The sequence below is a fragment of the Salmo salar genome, chromosome ssa20, assembly GCF_905237065.1.
Source record: "Salmo salar chromosome ssa20, Ssal_v3.1, whole genome shotgun sequence".
In the NCBI taxonomy this organism is placed as follows: domain Eukaryota; kingdom Metazoa; phylum Chordata; class Actinopteri; order Salmoniformes; family Salmonidae; genus Salmo; species Salmo salar.
The window spans coordinates 19,416,319-19,432,428 of record NC_059461.1 but is presented as its reverse complement, the minus strand read 5'-3'; the positions used below and the strand labels follow the sequence as shown (position 1 = coordinate 19,432,428).

The window sequence follows — 16,110 nt, the reverse complement described above, 5'->3', positions numbered from 1 at the left end:
ATTTATTTTATTTATTTTGCTCCTTTGCACCATATTATTTATATTTTATCTCTGAACTTTCTTCAAACTACAAATCTACCATTCCAGTGTTTTTCTTGCTATACTTTATTTACTTTGCCACCATGGCATTTTTTTGCCTTTACCTCCCTTATCTCACATCATTTGCTCACATTGTATATAATCTTATTTTATTTTTTTATTTTTTTCTACTGCATCATTGATTGTATGTTGTTTTACTCCATGTGTAACTCTGTGTTTTTGTATGTTGTCGAACTGCTTTGCTTTATCTTGGCCAGGTCGCAATTGTAAATGAGAACTTGTTCTCAACTTGCCTACCTGGTTAAATAAAGGTGAAAGAAATAAATAAATAAAACAGCAACCAACTTGACAAATTTTTTTAAGAATGTGCAAATCACAGGAGGTTGGTGGCACCTTAATTGGAGAGTGTGTGCTTGTGTTAATGACTGGAGTGGAATGGTATCAAATACATCAAACACATGGTTTCCAGGTGTTTGATTCCATTCCATTTGCTCCATTCCGGCCATTATTATGAGCCTTCCTCCCCTCAGCAGCCTCCTGTGGTTCACCCTGACCACCTCCTGAAGTGGTCAGACTGTTCTGAACACACAGACCACAAGCGACTTTGTTACTTATGCAAATGAGATATTTCGGTATATCATTTTCAATAAATTTGCAAAAATGTCTAAAAACATGTTTTCACTTTGTCATTAAGGGGTATCGTGTGTAGATGGATGAGAAAAAATATTTTATACATTTTGAATTCAGACTAACACAACAAATGTGGAATAACTCAAGGGGTATGAATACTTTCTGAAGGCACTGTACATGCTAGAAGGTTCCAATGGTCGTGTCTACACTTGACACTTACATGCGACTTCTGCTATCAGAATATGAATCTCGCATTGAAAAGACAAAAGTCGCTTTGTGGTCTGATTGTGTTCAGATCTGTCTGTGGTCAGGGTGCATTGTGTGCGGATTTCTCCTCAGTCTGGGTGCAATCAGGCTACTGAAAGCGCATACAGTGGGCGACGTTGCTTGCTATATTAGCTTGCTGGCTAGCTACAGAGGTTAGCTGGCTACTTAGCTACAGTAGGTAGCTACTGCCATAAGCTGTTTTGTTATTATCATAGTTTGGCTTATTCCACCATTGTAGAACGCATACTGGCATTTGAATATTGTGCGGGAATGGACACAATGTGGACATAGTGGACACATTTAAATGTAAATGTAGATCCACGACGTGTTCAGAAATGGATATTTAATACATTTTGAATTAAGGCTGTAACACAACATAATGTGGAATAAGTCAATTGATATGAATATTTTCTGAAGGCACTGTACATGCTAGAACACGCCAATACCATCTCGCTAGCTCATGCTTGGCTCTGCCCACCTCCCTTCTTCTGCGCATTATGATTCATTTGGAAACAATAGGCTGTGGTCTATCTTGGGTTAGTTATAAAAATATTTGGTAGTAGTTAGCTCGCAGCCTGGCTAGCTGGCTTTAGCCTGGCTAAAAACATAGCAAGCTAGCTAGCCTTTTCCCACATCTGCATGTGAAATAGTCAGATTTATAATAGAAAAATATGCCCTGGCCTCCCGAGTGGTGCAGCGGTCTAAGGCACTGTATTGCAGTGCTAGAGGAATTATTACAGACCCGGGTTCATTCCCCGGGGAGGGTTTGGCCTGGGGGGCTTTACTTGGCTCATCGCACCCTAGCGTTGAGGTCATCATGTTTTGGTCATGGAGAAAAAAAAAAACACATGGCTAGCTAGTTAGCTACAGCAGGTTCTACCATTTCACAATAGGTGATGCGTATTACAAGAAGCTGCCCCTTTTGTGACAAAAAAAGACATTGCAACACTGCGAATCTCCCGTCTGCGTAGAGCATGTAATAAGCTTTACTTAACGGCCTTGTTGCAAACAGAATGGATGATTTGGAGGGGATTTTTTAAACACAAGTTCCTTCCTTTCACTTTCATACAGGTCAGTAATGTGGAATGAATACAATGTTCAAACCAAATACAACAGGTGTTTACCGTGAAATGCTTACTTACAAGCCCTTAACCAACAATGCAGTTCAAGAAATAGATAAGAAAATATTTACTAAATAAACTAAAGTGAAAAATAATTATAAAACAAATCAAAAACGAAGGAGGCCTACAAACCTGACTCCGTTACACCAGCTCTGTCAGGAGGAATGGGCCAAAATTCACCCAACGTATTGTGGGAAGCTTGTGGAAGGCTACCCGAAATGTTTGACCCAAATTAAACAATTTAAACAATGCTACCAAATACTAATTGAGTGCATGTACTTCTGACCCACTTGGTATGTGATGAAATAAATAAAAGCTGAAATAAATCATTCTGTTTACTATAATTCTGACATTTCACATTATTAAAATAAAGTGGTGATCCTAACTGACCTAAGTAAGGGGATTTTTACTAGGATTAAATGTCAGGAATTGTAAAAAACTGAGTTTAAATGTATTTGGCTAAGGTGTATGTAAACTTCCCACTTCAACTGTAGGTCCTGGATGTCAGGAAGCTTGGCCCCAGTGATGTACTGGGCCGTACGCGCCTTACAGTCAGATACCGAGCAGTTGCCATACCAGGAGGTGATGCAACCGGTCAGGATGCTCTCGATGGTGTAGCTGTAGATGTGGACACCAAGGAACTTGAAACTCTCGACCCGCTCCACTTCAGCCCCGTCAATGTTAATGGGGCCTGTTCAGCCCTCCTTTTCCTGTAGTCCACGATCAGCTCCTTTGTGTTGCTCACATTGAGGGAGAGGTTGTTGTCCTGGCACCACACAGCCAGGTCTCTGACCATCTCCCTATAGGCGGTCTCATCGTTGTCGGTGATCAGGCCTACCACTGTTGTTTCGTCAGCAAACTTAATGATGGTGTTTGAGTTGTGCTTGGCCACGCAGTGATGGGTGAACAGGGAGTGCAGGATGGGACTAAGCACGCACCCCTGAGGGGCCCCAGTGTTGAGGATCAGTGTGGCAGATGTTTTGTTGCCAACCCTTACCACCTGGGGGCGGTCCGTCAGGAAGTCCAGGATCCAGTTGCAGAGGGAGGTGTTTGGTCCCAGGGTCCTTAGCTTAGTGGGCACAGGGACTATGGTGGTTTGTTTAAAACATGCAGGTATTACAGACTCAGTCAGGGAGAAGTTTAAAATGTCAGTGAAGACACTTGCCAGTTGGTCAGGGCATGCTTTGAGTACACGTCCTGGTAATCCGTCTGGACCCGCGGCTTTGTGAATGTTGACCTGTTTAAAGGTCTTGCTCATATGGGCTACAGAGAGCGTGATCACACAGTCGTCCAGAACAGCTGGTGCTCTCATGCATGCTTCAGTGTTTCTTGCCTCGAAAGCGAGCATAAAAGGCATTTAGCTCGTCTGGTAGGCTCGCGTCACTGGGCATTTCACGGCTGGGTTTCCCTTTGTAGTCCGTAGTATTTTCCAAGCCCTGCCACATCTGACGAGTGTCACAGCCAGTGTAGTAGGATTCAATCTAAGTCCTGTATTGATGCTTTGCCTGTTTAATGGTTCATCTGTGGGCATTCTTATAAGCATCTGGATTAGTGTCCTGCGCCTTGAAAGCGTCAGCTCTAGCCTTTAGCTCGATGCGGATGTTGCCTGTAATCCATGTTGTTGATGTCTTTGTATTTTCAAGTATTGTGGTGCCAGCATCATGTTATGGGTAGGCTTGTCACCGGAAAGGACTGGGGAGTTTGTTAGGGTCAAAATAAATATGAAAGGAGCATAAGAAAATCCACCCAGTCTTCTGAAAACCTAACCCAAGGATAGAGTTTGGGCAATTCCAGAATGGATTTCCAAGAGGTGTTGAGTGTTCCTGAATGGTCACGTCTCCATCCTGATTTTAAATCTGCTTAAAAAAATAAATTCCCTAAGAGTTGTCCTAGGTTGGTAGAATCTTATTCAAAATGATTCACAGCTGCAATCAATATATTCTAATTTGGTATTTCTTAGTAATTAGGACATTTTTATATAATTGTTCTTTCTTTTTGAAAATGTGGATTAGGAAGTGTACATCTATGGGGTGGGGGGGGGAAAATCACATTTAATCCCTTTTTACATTCAATTTTAAGGCAGCAAAATGTGAAGAATGTGGAAGGGGTGTGTAGACTTTCGAGTGTTGCTCACCCCAAACTCTACATTGGAAGGGACTGTGGGAACGTTTATCGTCATGCAGTACTTGAACCGCAGAACAGCGGGGCCAGAGACGAGGGAGGTGGGAGACAACATAAACCGCTAAGGTTGTAACAGTGCTGGCTCATTCATGTCTTGGTCTGCTCGTTTTGATTGGATGTGGGGTAACATTCCCGTCCCCCATCGGTCTAAGGATGTTAAATAGACAAAGGCCACGGGGATCAAACCACTGTCCAAACGGACACGTGTTGTCTGCTTGTAGGAAAAATAAACCATATCATGGTGGCAATTATATGCAGACGTGGAGAAGTCTGTGTGGATGGATGAATAAAAACAAGGGATAAACACCCTCCCCCCTCCCATGCAATCACCATAATATCTGACACACTTATGCATGTCACATACATAGCCTACCTAATAAAGGCCCCACCATCTCTGGGAGCGCCAAACGTAGCCTATAGTAATACTACTCTGGAACCACTATGTCCTAATTCATATGGATCATTTAGTTACGTCTGATCATTTTGCAAGGAGAAAGCCGTCCATGGTTTGAGGTCCACGATCTATTGTTTCTACAATCTCAGTTTCTTCGCCTGCCTGCGCTCTGCGTCAAAAGACATACTGCGGACGTTTTGGTTGTGCCTTTGGTTACATGTTAGATTTTTTATTTATTTTTTGCATGAAAAGGGACATTTCTGCAAACATACGTGAATGTGTGAGGTGATTAAAGGTCAGAGAGTAAAATTCCATATAGGCTATCAGTCTAATGAGGTGTATCCATTGTGGAGGTGTGGCAGAGGGTATTCTATACACAACACAATATAACATAACAATTGATGCGCCTTGGAACATTACATATTTTATTCTTATCACATCTAAGCGCCAACATAGGCTCACCTTGACTATTGTCGGAGGTAATCTTTGCATCGATGTTATCTGAAGACCACGCATCATTTGTCGTCCGCTGAGAAACCATGGAGACCATGGTCTGCAGCGTTTTTTCTGGAGGAAAAACTGATCGCGCATCAGTGGATCTTTTGCTTGAATTTGATGTTCTGGAGCTCAACGCCATTATTTGTTGTCTAGGGGTTGAAATTATTTCTATGCTTGGCTTTGGGGTTATAGGGTCCGTTGTCGGTGGCTGAATTGTGGTTGCGGTTGGCGAGACCGGAATCGTGGAGACCTGTATCGTTTTGCTGGTCGCTCTGGCGGAGACAATTGTGGGGGACGGCGTGAGCCCAGTTACTAGGCCGAGCACAAACCTGTCCTCAGGTAAACGATTGGGCAAGGTGGTGTGGAGCTGCTCCAAGCTCTCGGATCCTGAGCGAGGCTTCCTGGAGATAGGCGACGCATTGTAGGAGTTGATGCGAGGTGCAGCATCAGAAAATCCAATATACAAAATAAATAGCAAAGCCGGGGATATGTACATCATTAAGGCCGTTAACCTCATATTCAATTTCAGCTCTCCATGTAAAGCCTTAGTAATGGTCTGTCTCAGACCTTTCCCTGAATGGACTAGCCTATGCTGTTCGCAATTGCTACCCAGTGATTGCGAACCGAACTACCCGCAGCTTCTGACTTCACTTTCAGTTCAACCTAGCCCAGCGCAATGAAAGGAAACGCCGTGGATTGTCATACCCTTCAGCCAATGAGGGCATTGAGGGGAGGTCTCGTGGTATGGTTAGGTGCGTTTGTTTTCCCATCGCAAAGGCATTTGATTGGTTCAATGCGTAATCGTGAGCCAGTGCGCGATGAGTGCAATGAGTAATATGTTTGATTTTTCATTTGACACACTTTAAAACAAATATAAATCATCTAAAATTACGTTATTTTATAATTATAGCCTAGACTAAACATTACATCCATTCGATTATGGGACATTAGGCCTTGGCTATTCATGAAATAACATATGACCCTCTTTAATCGATGTAGTCCCTATAAGCTGCAACATGATGAAAAAGTAAGCTATCCAGGACTTTAGGCCTAGACTCGAGAAAAAAAGATGGGGATGTTTATTATGCCTACGCTGTAGGATATGTGCGCGCTGTAGCCTAATCACCCATTGTTTCTACTGTGTGCGAGCTCCACTATGTGGCTATTGGTCTAAACACCTGTCGTCTACAGTCATTCATCAGCAGTGACATGACCTGCCCAACAAGATCAAGATCAAAGAAACAGAGCTGTTACACTCAATAATTAAGCATTTGATTATATGATTAGATCGTCCTTAAAGAGCCCACAATATACATTGTCCGGGGATCTGGGGCCCAAAAGTAGTACATAACCCACACAGCAGATGGCAGCACAACGCAAACTATTCAGTATATCCGCTAGACGGAATCAAACATGTAGGCTAAGTCGGCTAGAAACATTTTAGCGAACAGCTGATACAATGGCGCCACTGGACCTGGATAAATACGAGGAGATTGCCAAGCAGTGTAAATATTTACCTGAAAACGACCTCAAGGTGAGAATCACTGCCTTCGCAATGGCGATCACTGAAATAAGGCCGATGAGCAGCACGTATAGTAAGTAGCCTACTTATCAGACCTAAACAATGGCAAAATGGCTATCACTTCTAAATCATAGACTATCTAAGCTGACCTAAAATCACACATACAGACTGTGATGTCATTATAACCAAGAATATGAATTCAATAAATGCCATCATCATGCTTGACAAAATTATTGGTATGATATAAAATGTGCCATTTACAGTAGCTTGTATTTATTTGATGTAACCTTTATTTAACTAGGCAAGTCAGTTAAGAATATTAAGAACAAATTCTTATTTACAATGACGGCCTACCCCAAATGACGGCCTATCCCTGCCAAACCCTAACGACGCTGGGCCAATTGTGCGCTGCCCTATGGGACTCCCAATCACAGCCGTTGTGATACAGTCTGGAATCGAACCAGGGTCTGTAGTGACTCCTCTAGCACTGAGATGCAATGTCCTAGAGCACTGCACCACTCAGGAGCTTAGTTGTCACTAGTTTATGGAAGTTGCTATTATGACGTTCATTCATTAAATCATTGCTTGGGCATTACATCACATCAGACTCCTCCTTATTCTAAGAGTGTGTGTGTTTTTTTTTTTCCTCAGAGGTTATGTGACTATGTATGTGACCTATTGCTAGAGGAATCCAATGTCCAACCTGTGTCCACCCCAGTGACAGTGTGTGGGGATATACACGGGCAGGTAGGCTACTTCATTGACCCACAGCCATACAGCATCATTGCGAAATATTTGTTTTGTTATATTCTATTTCTTTCCCTTCTTTAATTTCCAGTAATTCTGAAGTTAACTTGGTTGTTTCTTCTTCATTCAATTAGTTTTATGATCTATGTGAACTCTTCAGAACCGGAGGACAGGTCCCAGACACAAGCTATATTTTCATGGTGGGTATAAACTCAACTATTGTCCCCTCGTCTTCTCCCATTTATGTTATGGTTGTCCCCGACTGGATCTGTCTCCGTCCGTCTGTTCATAAGTTAAAGGCGCTACATGGACAATCTGACGTCTGCATTGGCCATGCAGCATTTACGTGATACAGCCTCTGCAGAAGTCAGGGCATTCATATTTGTTGCGCTTTGCGGAGCAGTGCAGAGCTGTTGTGAAGGATGTTGCATTTACATTTACATTTACATTTAAGTCATTTAGCAGACGCTCTTATCCAGAGCGACTTACAAATTGGTGCATTCACCTTAAGATATCCAGTGGAACAACCACTTTACAATAGTGCATCTAAATCTTTTAAGGGGGGGGTTAGAAGGATTACTTTATCCTATCCTAGGTATTCCTTAAAGAGGTGGGGTTTCAGGTGTCTCCGGAAGGTGGTGATTGACTCCGCTGTCCTGGCGTCGTGAGGGAGCTTGTTCCACCATTGGGGTGCCAGAGCAGCGAACAGTTTTGACTGGGCTGAGCGGGAACTGTGCTTCCTCAGAGGTAGGGGGGCCAGCAGGCCAGAGGTGGATGAACGCAGTGCCCTTGTTTGGGTGTAGGGCCTGATCAGAGCCTGAAGGTATGGAGGTGCCGTTCCCTTCACAGCTCCGTAGGCAATCACCATGGTCTTGTAGCGGATGCGAGCTTCAACTGGAAGCCAGTGGAGAGAGCGGAGGAGCGGGGTGACGTGAGAGAACTTGGGAAGGTTGAACACCAGACGGGCTGCGGCGTTCTGGATGAGTTGTAGGGGTTTAATGGCACAGGCAGGGAGCCCAGCCAACAGCGAGTTGCAGTAATCCAGACGGGAGATGACAAGTGCCTGGATTAGGACCTGCGCCGCTTCCTGTGTGAGGCAGGGTCGTACTCTGCGAATGTTGTAGCGCATGAACCTACAGGATCGGGTCACCGTCTTGATGTTAGTGGAGAACGACAATCGAGCAAACGCCACTTCTTCCTTCCTAAACTGACCTTTGAATCTTGGTCCACAACCTTTCTTTGGAGGGCATATAAATGCCGGCCCTTGGGCTCAGAGTCCCATCTCTTCTGCCACACATCTATCAAAATGGCTCTGATCCTACATTTGGCCTCACCTTTACCCAGTGGAACATTAATATCAATTATATCTTGTTTCAAAGCTCTTTTGTTTAACTGGTCTACAATTTCATTCCCTTCCACACCTGAATGTGCTGTGACCCAAAAGAAGTTGTAAAGGAAGTGACTTTGTGTTTATACAGGGCCTCACCTACGGTCAACCAATCATGTCAATGCGGAGCTATTCAGAGCACTCCGTATTGTTACAACATTTTCGAGGCGCATGGCGATACAGTACGAAACTCATTTTTGCTTCTGCATGCCTCTGGAGGTTCCACAATTGTGTCATACGACGCCTCTGACCATATTTTGGGATCAAGCATAAATTGGCTTTAAATCACATGCGATATCTCAGACAACTGGGCCAATTTTGACGAAATGTGGGTGAATGATGTGTCTTGCCATAAAGATCCGGCCTTTACGAAATTACTGATCGGCCCAAGCTGTAGTAATTAACTGAAATGTGTTAGTCAGAAGCTGCATCATTCGTGGGGGACAACATGTTTGCTGTTACATTTTAGTCATTTAGTGACTTACAGTAGTGAAACGGTTGCCTTGTTTTTCATATTGTTTACAACGTCCATCAATAATGTACCCATCAGGATTGTGTATTTGTTTCTCTGCAGGGTGATTTTGTTGACCGGGGTTTTTACAGCTTGGAGACGCTCACATACCTGCTGGTGTTAAAAGCGAAATGGCCTGACCGCATCACACTTTTAAGAGGAAACCACGAAAGCAGGCAGATAACCCAAGTGTATGGATTTTATGGTGAGATTTTCTTCATCATTAATTCACCATATCCAACCCAACCAAATATTGTATTAACACATTTGTAATTGATGTACATTGCAAACCCTTGACTCCAGGTGCTCTGGTTATAAATGGGATGTTCCTGGTCTATGTTGCCTTTCAGATGAATGCCAAACCAAATATGGAAATGCAAATGCCTGGCGCTACTGTACCAAAGTGTTTGATATGTTAACAGTTGCAGCGGTGAGTATAACTCTATTGCTTTGTATTTCTGATTTCCTGCAGTAACAGACCCCATGGCACAATTTTAGCATATCAAGCCAACATGAAGATATTTTCTACTGTCTCAGTTACTCAGCATTCTAATGCTGTGCTTTGGTTGTTTTGTTGTGCCAGCTGATGGATGAGCAGATTCTGTGTGTTCATGGGGGCCTCTCCCCGGACATAAAGACCCTGGACCAGATCAGAACCATTGAGCGTAACCAGGAGATCCCCCACAAGGGAGCATTCTGTGACCTTGTGTGGTCAGACCCTGAGGATGTGGACACCTGGGCCATCAGCCCCAGGGGAGCTGGGTGGCTGTTTGGTGCAAAGGTCACCAATGAGGTGAGTACATTGTCAAATTCACACGGTAATAGACATACAGTACCAGTAAAAAGTTTGAAGGAGTTGGTGTATCCAAAGGTTTTTCTTTATTTTTACTACCAGCTTCATCTGGAATGCTTTTCCAACAGTCTTGAAGGAGTTCCCACATATGCTGAGCACTTGTTGGCTGCTTTTCCTTCACCCTGCAGTCCAACTCATCCCAAACCATCTCAATTGGGTTGAGGTCGGGTGATTGTGGAGGCCAGGTCATCTGATGCAGCACTCCATCACTCTCCTTCTTTGTCAAATAGCCCTTACACAGCCTGGATGTGTGTTGGGACATTGTCCTGTTGAAAAACAAATGATAGTCCCACTAAGCGCAAACCAGATGGGATGGTGTATCGCTGCAGAATGCTGTGGTAGCCATGCTGGTTAAGTGTGCCTTGAATTCTAAATAAATCACTGACAGTGTCACCAGCAAAGCACCCCCACACCATCACACCTCCTCCTCCATGCTTCACGGTGGGAACCACACATGCAGAGATCATCCTTCACCTACTCTGTATCTCACAAATCCATGGCTGTTGGAACCAAAAATCTTAAATTGGACTCATCAGACCAAAGGACAGATTTCCACCGGTCTAATGTCCATTGCTCGTGTTTCTTGGCTCAAGCAAGTCTCTTCTTCTTATTGGTGTCCTTTAGCGGTTTTCCTTGCAGTAATTTGACCATGAAGGCCTGACTCATGCAGTCTTCTCTGAACAGTTGATGTTGAGATGTGTCTGTTACTTGAACCCTGTGAAACATTTATTTGGGCTGCAGTTAGAGGTGCAGTTAACTCTAATGAACTTATCCTCTGCAGCAGAGGTAACTCTGGGTCTTCCTTTCCTGTGACGGTCCCCATTATAGCCAGTTTCATCATAGTGCTTGATGGTTTTTGCGACTGCACTTGAAGAAACATTCAAAGTTCTTGAAATTTTCCAGATTGACACATTCATGTCTTAAAGTAATGATGGACTGTCATTTCTCTTTGCTTATTTGAGCTATTTTACCAAATAGGGCTATCTTCTGTATACCACCCCTACCTTGTCACAACACAATTGATTGACTCAAACGCATTAAGAAGGAAAGAAATTCCACAAATTATTTTAACAAGGCACAGCTGTTAATTGAAATGCATTCAGGTGATTACCTCATGAAGCTGGTTGAGAGAATGCCAAGAGTGTGCAAAGCTGTCATCCAGGCAAAGGGTGGCTACTTTGAAGAATCTCAAATATAAAATATATTTTGATTTGTTTAACACTTTTTTTTGGTTACTACATGATTCCATATATGTTATTTCATAGTTTTGATGTCTTCACTATTATTCTGCAATGTAGAAAATAGTAAAAATTAAGAAAAACCCTTGAATGAGTAGGTGTGTCCAAACTTTTGACTGGTACTGTATATGAAATGGGTAATAGTCAATGTCACGTCACGCACCACAGGTCAGCGGGTAGACAGCCTGAACTACAATGTTATCCTTTGGAACCGGAAGCCTTCGTTATCACTTGGCCCTTCTTCCTGGTCAAAGGAGGTTGTTTATGGTAATAAGCTGCCAAAGGCTTTCCGTGAATAGCCTGAGTTAGGTTTATAGTAGATATTTAGGTTAAATATTCCTGGGTTTGTCCGGGTGTATAAGGGGTCTTCGTTATTCGAACTATAAGTTTACCTGTTTAGTTACTAGCATATTTCTCGGTTACTCCGGTCTATCCTCCTTAACTATACTTATGTGCACTTACCGGCTACATACCTCGTCAGGAAAGGCCTATACTTTTTTATAGGAGATTCTTCAGTATTGTCAAGTTTCCTTTTTATGATATTTAATTCCCTTTGTATTGCTTCATCCAATAAACGTTCTTTTTATCTTTTAAGATTTTAAGAGTTTTTAATTATTTATCGTTGTCACACAAGCAATGGTTTACATGAATACATTTTCCCAGAGGTACAGCATTTATCCTTGGTTATACATCATCAGCACATCATTTTTAAGCCAGTTATCTGCAACAGTTTTTAAATCACAAAATATGTACTTACTCTAACAAGGAAGTTTTCCCGTAGTTGCTTTAAGCGGCTATATGTCCCTTTTCTCTTATGTCACTCCCTCAATGTTTATCAATTGGTTTCTCTGTATATTGTTCCTGAGACGTTGGTCCCTTTCCGGAGATATTCCACCTGTTCACTTCCTCACCTAGGGTGATGCCAAAGTAGGGTGAACAGGGCTGAAGTCTCGGGTCCGGCCAAGTGTTCTTAACTCAGTTGCATGAACAATCTCTAGAGTACCGTTTTCAATGTTCTTTAGATCGTACTGGACAGCAGTCAAAGAGGGATTCTTTGTCTTCTGTGTAGTAGTTTACTAAAGTAGTCAAGTTATTACCAAGTACAACTCAACCCTGAACCTTAGTTCACGGGCTCCTTTTATACAATCATTTCCATACTTCTTATGACATATGTTACTTGCGTTACTGCGTAATCTTATCTCTAAATCAATACATCATTATATCAGCAAGCCTACGACGCTAAACATTTTATATATTCAAGCATACGACATCAGCTTTCCAATAGTTACTCATTCATCCAGTTGTAGGTGTTGCAATAGTCCATATATGGACTCATCTGAGGTGGCTGGTACATATGGTGTGGGGGTGGCTCCCTCTCCTGGTTGACCTGGAGAATATCCTTCTTTTGTAATTTCTTTCAGCCAACGGTCCCAGTCAAAGTCTGTTTGTTTTCCTTGGTCCTGAGGGTCGGCGTATTCTGGTATGGGGTGAGGGATAGAGGGGGGAGGGAAAGAGGTGTAGGATACGGGAGGGGTTGGGTTGCCCCCTCCTAATCCCGAGTCCATGCGTGCAGAGGGGCGTTTCATTTCAGTTTCTTCTTCATCATGTTTTTTTTTCTCACATTCACATTTATCTCACTGTCTTTCTTTTTTCATTATATATCCCTCGATGTGCAGTTTGCTCACATCAACAACTTGAAGTTGATCTGTCGGGCACACCAGTTAGTCCATGAGGGTTACAAGTTCATGTTTGATGAGAAGCTGGTCACGGTCTGGTCGGCTCCTAACTACTGCTATCGCTGCGGCAACATTGCCTCCATCATGGTCTTCAAAGACGCCAATACGAGGGAGCCCAAGCTGTTCCGGGCAGTGCCTGACTCAGAGAGAGTCATTCCACCCAGAACAACGACACCATATTTCCTGTAAACACTGCACTAACGATCATCAGCTTCCACCACACTGTTATCAACCACCACATTTGTAATGCATCACATGCAGAGGAGCGACAACAACTCTTGTTGAAGTGACACCACTGATTTTGTCATTCCTATTTTATTATAGTGTGTACGTTATACGTACTGCATGTTTTTGTGTCTGCTGTAGCTCTGTGTACCAACACACATGCATTGACACAGAAGTACCATATCAAGTAATACCACTATGTTTTAGGTGATAGCCGTGTCAATATTTTATGTTTTTATCTAACGCATGGCATGTTAGATTAAATTCATTTTGGTAGTTCACAATAAGAATACATGAAGTGAAACAGGATCACTTCTTTTAGCCACTTTACAGGAAGAAGTCAGTTTGTTTGACTTGTTTCAGCTTGTTTTAGTTTCAGTTTGACTTGGGTCTATTTGCAACATATTAGGCCTATAATGTTAATTCTCAGATGTTTGATTTTATTTTTGTAATTTCTATTTATTGAATTTCGTTTATTGTGTGTGTGTGTGTGTATATATATATATATATATATACTGCTCAAAAAAATAAAGGGAACACTTAAACAACACAATGTAACTCCAAGTCAATCATACTTCTGTGAAATCAAACTGTCCACTTAGGAAGCAACACTGATTGACAAATTTCACATGCTGTTGTGCAAATGGAATAGACAACAGGTGGAAATTATAGGCAATTAGCAAGACACCCCCAATAAAGGAGTGGTTCTGCAGGTGGTGACAACAGACCACTTCTCAGTTCCTATGCTTCCTGGCTGATGTTTTGGTCACTTTTGAATGCTGGCGGTGTTTTCACTCTAGTGGTAGCATGAGACGGAGTCTACAACCCACACAAGTGGCTCAGGTAGTGCAGCTCATCCAGGATGGCACATCAATGCGAGCTGTGGCAAGAAGGTTTTCTGTGTCTGTCAGCGTAGTGTCCAGAGCATGGAGGCGCTACCAGGAGACAGGCCAGTACATCAGGAGACGTGGAGGAGGCCGTAGGAGGGCAACAACCCAGCAGCAGGACCGCTACCTCTGCCTTTGTGCAAGGAGGAGCAGGAGGAGCACTGCCAGAGCCCTGCAAAATGACCTCCAGCAAGCCACAAATGTGCATGTGTCTGCTCAAACGGTCAGAAACAGACTCCATGAGGGTGGTATGAGGGCCCGACGTCCACAGGTGGGGGTTGTGCTTACAGCCCAACACCGTGCAGGACGTTTGGCATTTGCCAGAGAACACCAAGATTGGCAAATTCGCCACTGGCGCCCTGTGCTCTTCACAGATGAAAGCAGGTTCACACTGAGCACGTGACAGACGTGACAGAGTCTGGAGACGCCATGGAGAACGTTCTGCTGCCTGCAACATCCTTCAGCATGACCGGTTTGGCGGTGGGTCAGTCATGGTGTGGGGTGGCATTTCTTTGGGGGGCCGCACAGCCCTCCATGTGCTCGCCAGAGGTAGCCTGACTGCCATTAGGTACCGAGATGAGATCCTCAAACCCCTTGTGAGACCATATGCTGGTGCGGTTGGCCCTGGGTTCCTCCTAATGCAAGACAATGCTAGACCTCATGTGGCTGAAGTGTGTCAGCAGTTCCTGCAAGAAGGCATTGATGCTATGGACTGGCCCGCCCGTTCCCCAGACCTGAATCCAATTGAGCACATCTGGGACATCATGTCTCGTTCCATCCACCAACGCCACATTGCACCACAGACTGTCCAGGAGTTGGCGGATGCTTTAGTCCAGGTCTGGGAGGAGATCCCTCAGGAGACCATCCGCCACCTCATCAGGAGCATGCCCAGGCGTTGTAGGGAGGTCATACAGGCACGTGAAGGCCACACACACTACTGAGCCTCATTTTGACTTGTTTTAAGGACATTACATCAAAGTTGGATTAGCCTGTAGTGTGGTTATCCACTTCAATTTTGAGTGTGACTCCAAATCCAGACATCCATGGGTTGAAAAATTGGATTTCCATTGATTATTTTTGTGTGATTTTGTTGTCAGCACATTCAACTATGTAAAGAAAAAAGTATTTAATAAGATTATTTCATTCATTCAGATCTAGGATGTGTTATTTTAGTGTTCCCTTTATATATATAAAGCACTCAAATCAGGAACAGCATATATGAGCAATATTATTTTTGTTCAGAAATATGTTTAAAGAGAATTTATTCATGCACTTAGTTCTCTTGTAATGTAGCATTATAATAAAGCCGTAAGCCTGACAATTGAGGGAAGCACATCTTAAGATGAAGACCACTGATCTAAAGATGGGCAGGCCTATGAGAGCAGTAAGCCTAGCTGTGGTTATTTGTGTGAGATTCTGCTATTACTGTTAATCAGTAAATACAAGGAAATACACCACATGGCCAAAAGTATGTGGACACGTGCTTGTCAAACATCTCATTCCAAAATCATGGACATTAATATGGAGTTGGTCCCCCCCTTTGCTGCTATAACAGCCTCCACTCTTCTGGTAAGGCTTTCCACTAGATGTTGGAACATTGCTGTGTCCATTCAGCCACAAGAGCATTAGTGGGGTCGGGCACTGATGTTGGGAGATTAGGCCTGGCTCGCAGTCTGCGTTCCAATTCATCCCATTGATGAAAAAAGTTCCCCATTGTCATATTTAAGTAAAAGTAAAGATACCTTAATAGAAAATGACTCAAGTTAAAGTAAAAACACCCAGTAAACTTCTACTTGAATAAAAGTATACAAGCTTCAGCACTTGCCGGACCCGTTCTATGAGCTTGTGTGACCTACCACTTCGCGGCTGAGTAA

The 16,110-nt window shown here is 43.3% G+C and overlaps 2 protein-coding genes across 6 annotated transcripts in view; one reads left to right on the top strand and one right to left on the bottom strand.

The window, feature by feature from the left end:
- Positions 1-5,795, bottom strand: part of LOC106579978 (multiple epidermal growth factor-like domains protein 9) — a 36,095-nt gene extending 30,300 nt beyond the window's left edge. The window contains exon 1 of one of the 3 annotated variants that reach the window (XM_045703028.1): positions 5,095-5,795. In XM_045703028.1, coding sequence (XP_045558984.1) covers positions 5,095-5,647 — 553 coding nt within the window. In that variant the 5' untranslated portion in view covers positions 5,648-5,795. The remainder of the gene's footprint in view (positions 1-5,094) is intronic. The other 2 variants (XM_045703027.1, XM_014160459.2) reach the window with 2 other exon arrangements.
- Positions 1-13,313, top strand: part of LOC106579979 (serine/threonine-protein phosphatase 6 catalytic subunit) — a 47,717-nt gene extending 34,404 nt beyond the window's left edge. Inside the window, exons 1-7 of one of the 3 annotated variants that reach the window (XM_014160461.2) lie at positions 6,266-6,664; positions 7,304-7,399; positions 7,534-7,599; positions 9,361-9,502; positions 9,648-9,727; positions 9,881-10,090; positions 13,065-13,313. In XM_014160461.2, coding sequence (XP_014015936.1) covers positions 6,590-6,664; positions 7,304-7,399; positions 7,534-7,599; positions 9,361-9,502; positions 9,648-9,727; positions 9,881-10,090; positions 13,065-13,313 — 918 coding nt within the window. In that variant the 5' untranslated portion in view covers positions 6,266-6,589. Of the gene's footprint in view, positions 1-6,265; positions 6,726-7,303; positions 7,400-7,533; positions 7,600-9,360; positions 9,503-9,647; positions 9,728-9,880; positions 10,091-13,064 lie in introns of those variants that run through there. The other 2 variants (XM_014160464.2, XM_014160462.2) reach the window with 2 other exon arrangements.
- The last annotated feature ends 2,797 nt before the right edge of the window (positions 13,314-16,110 follow it).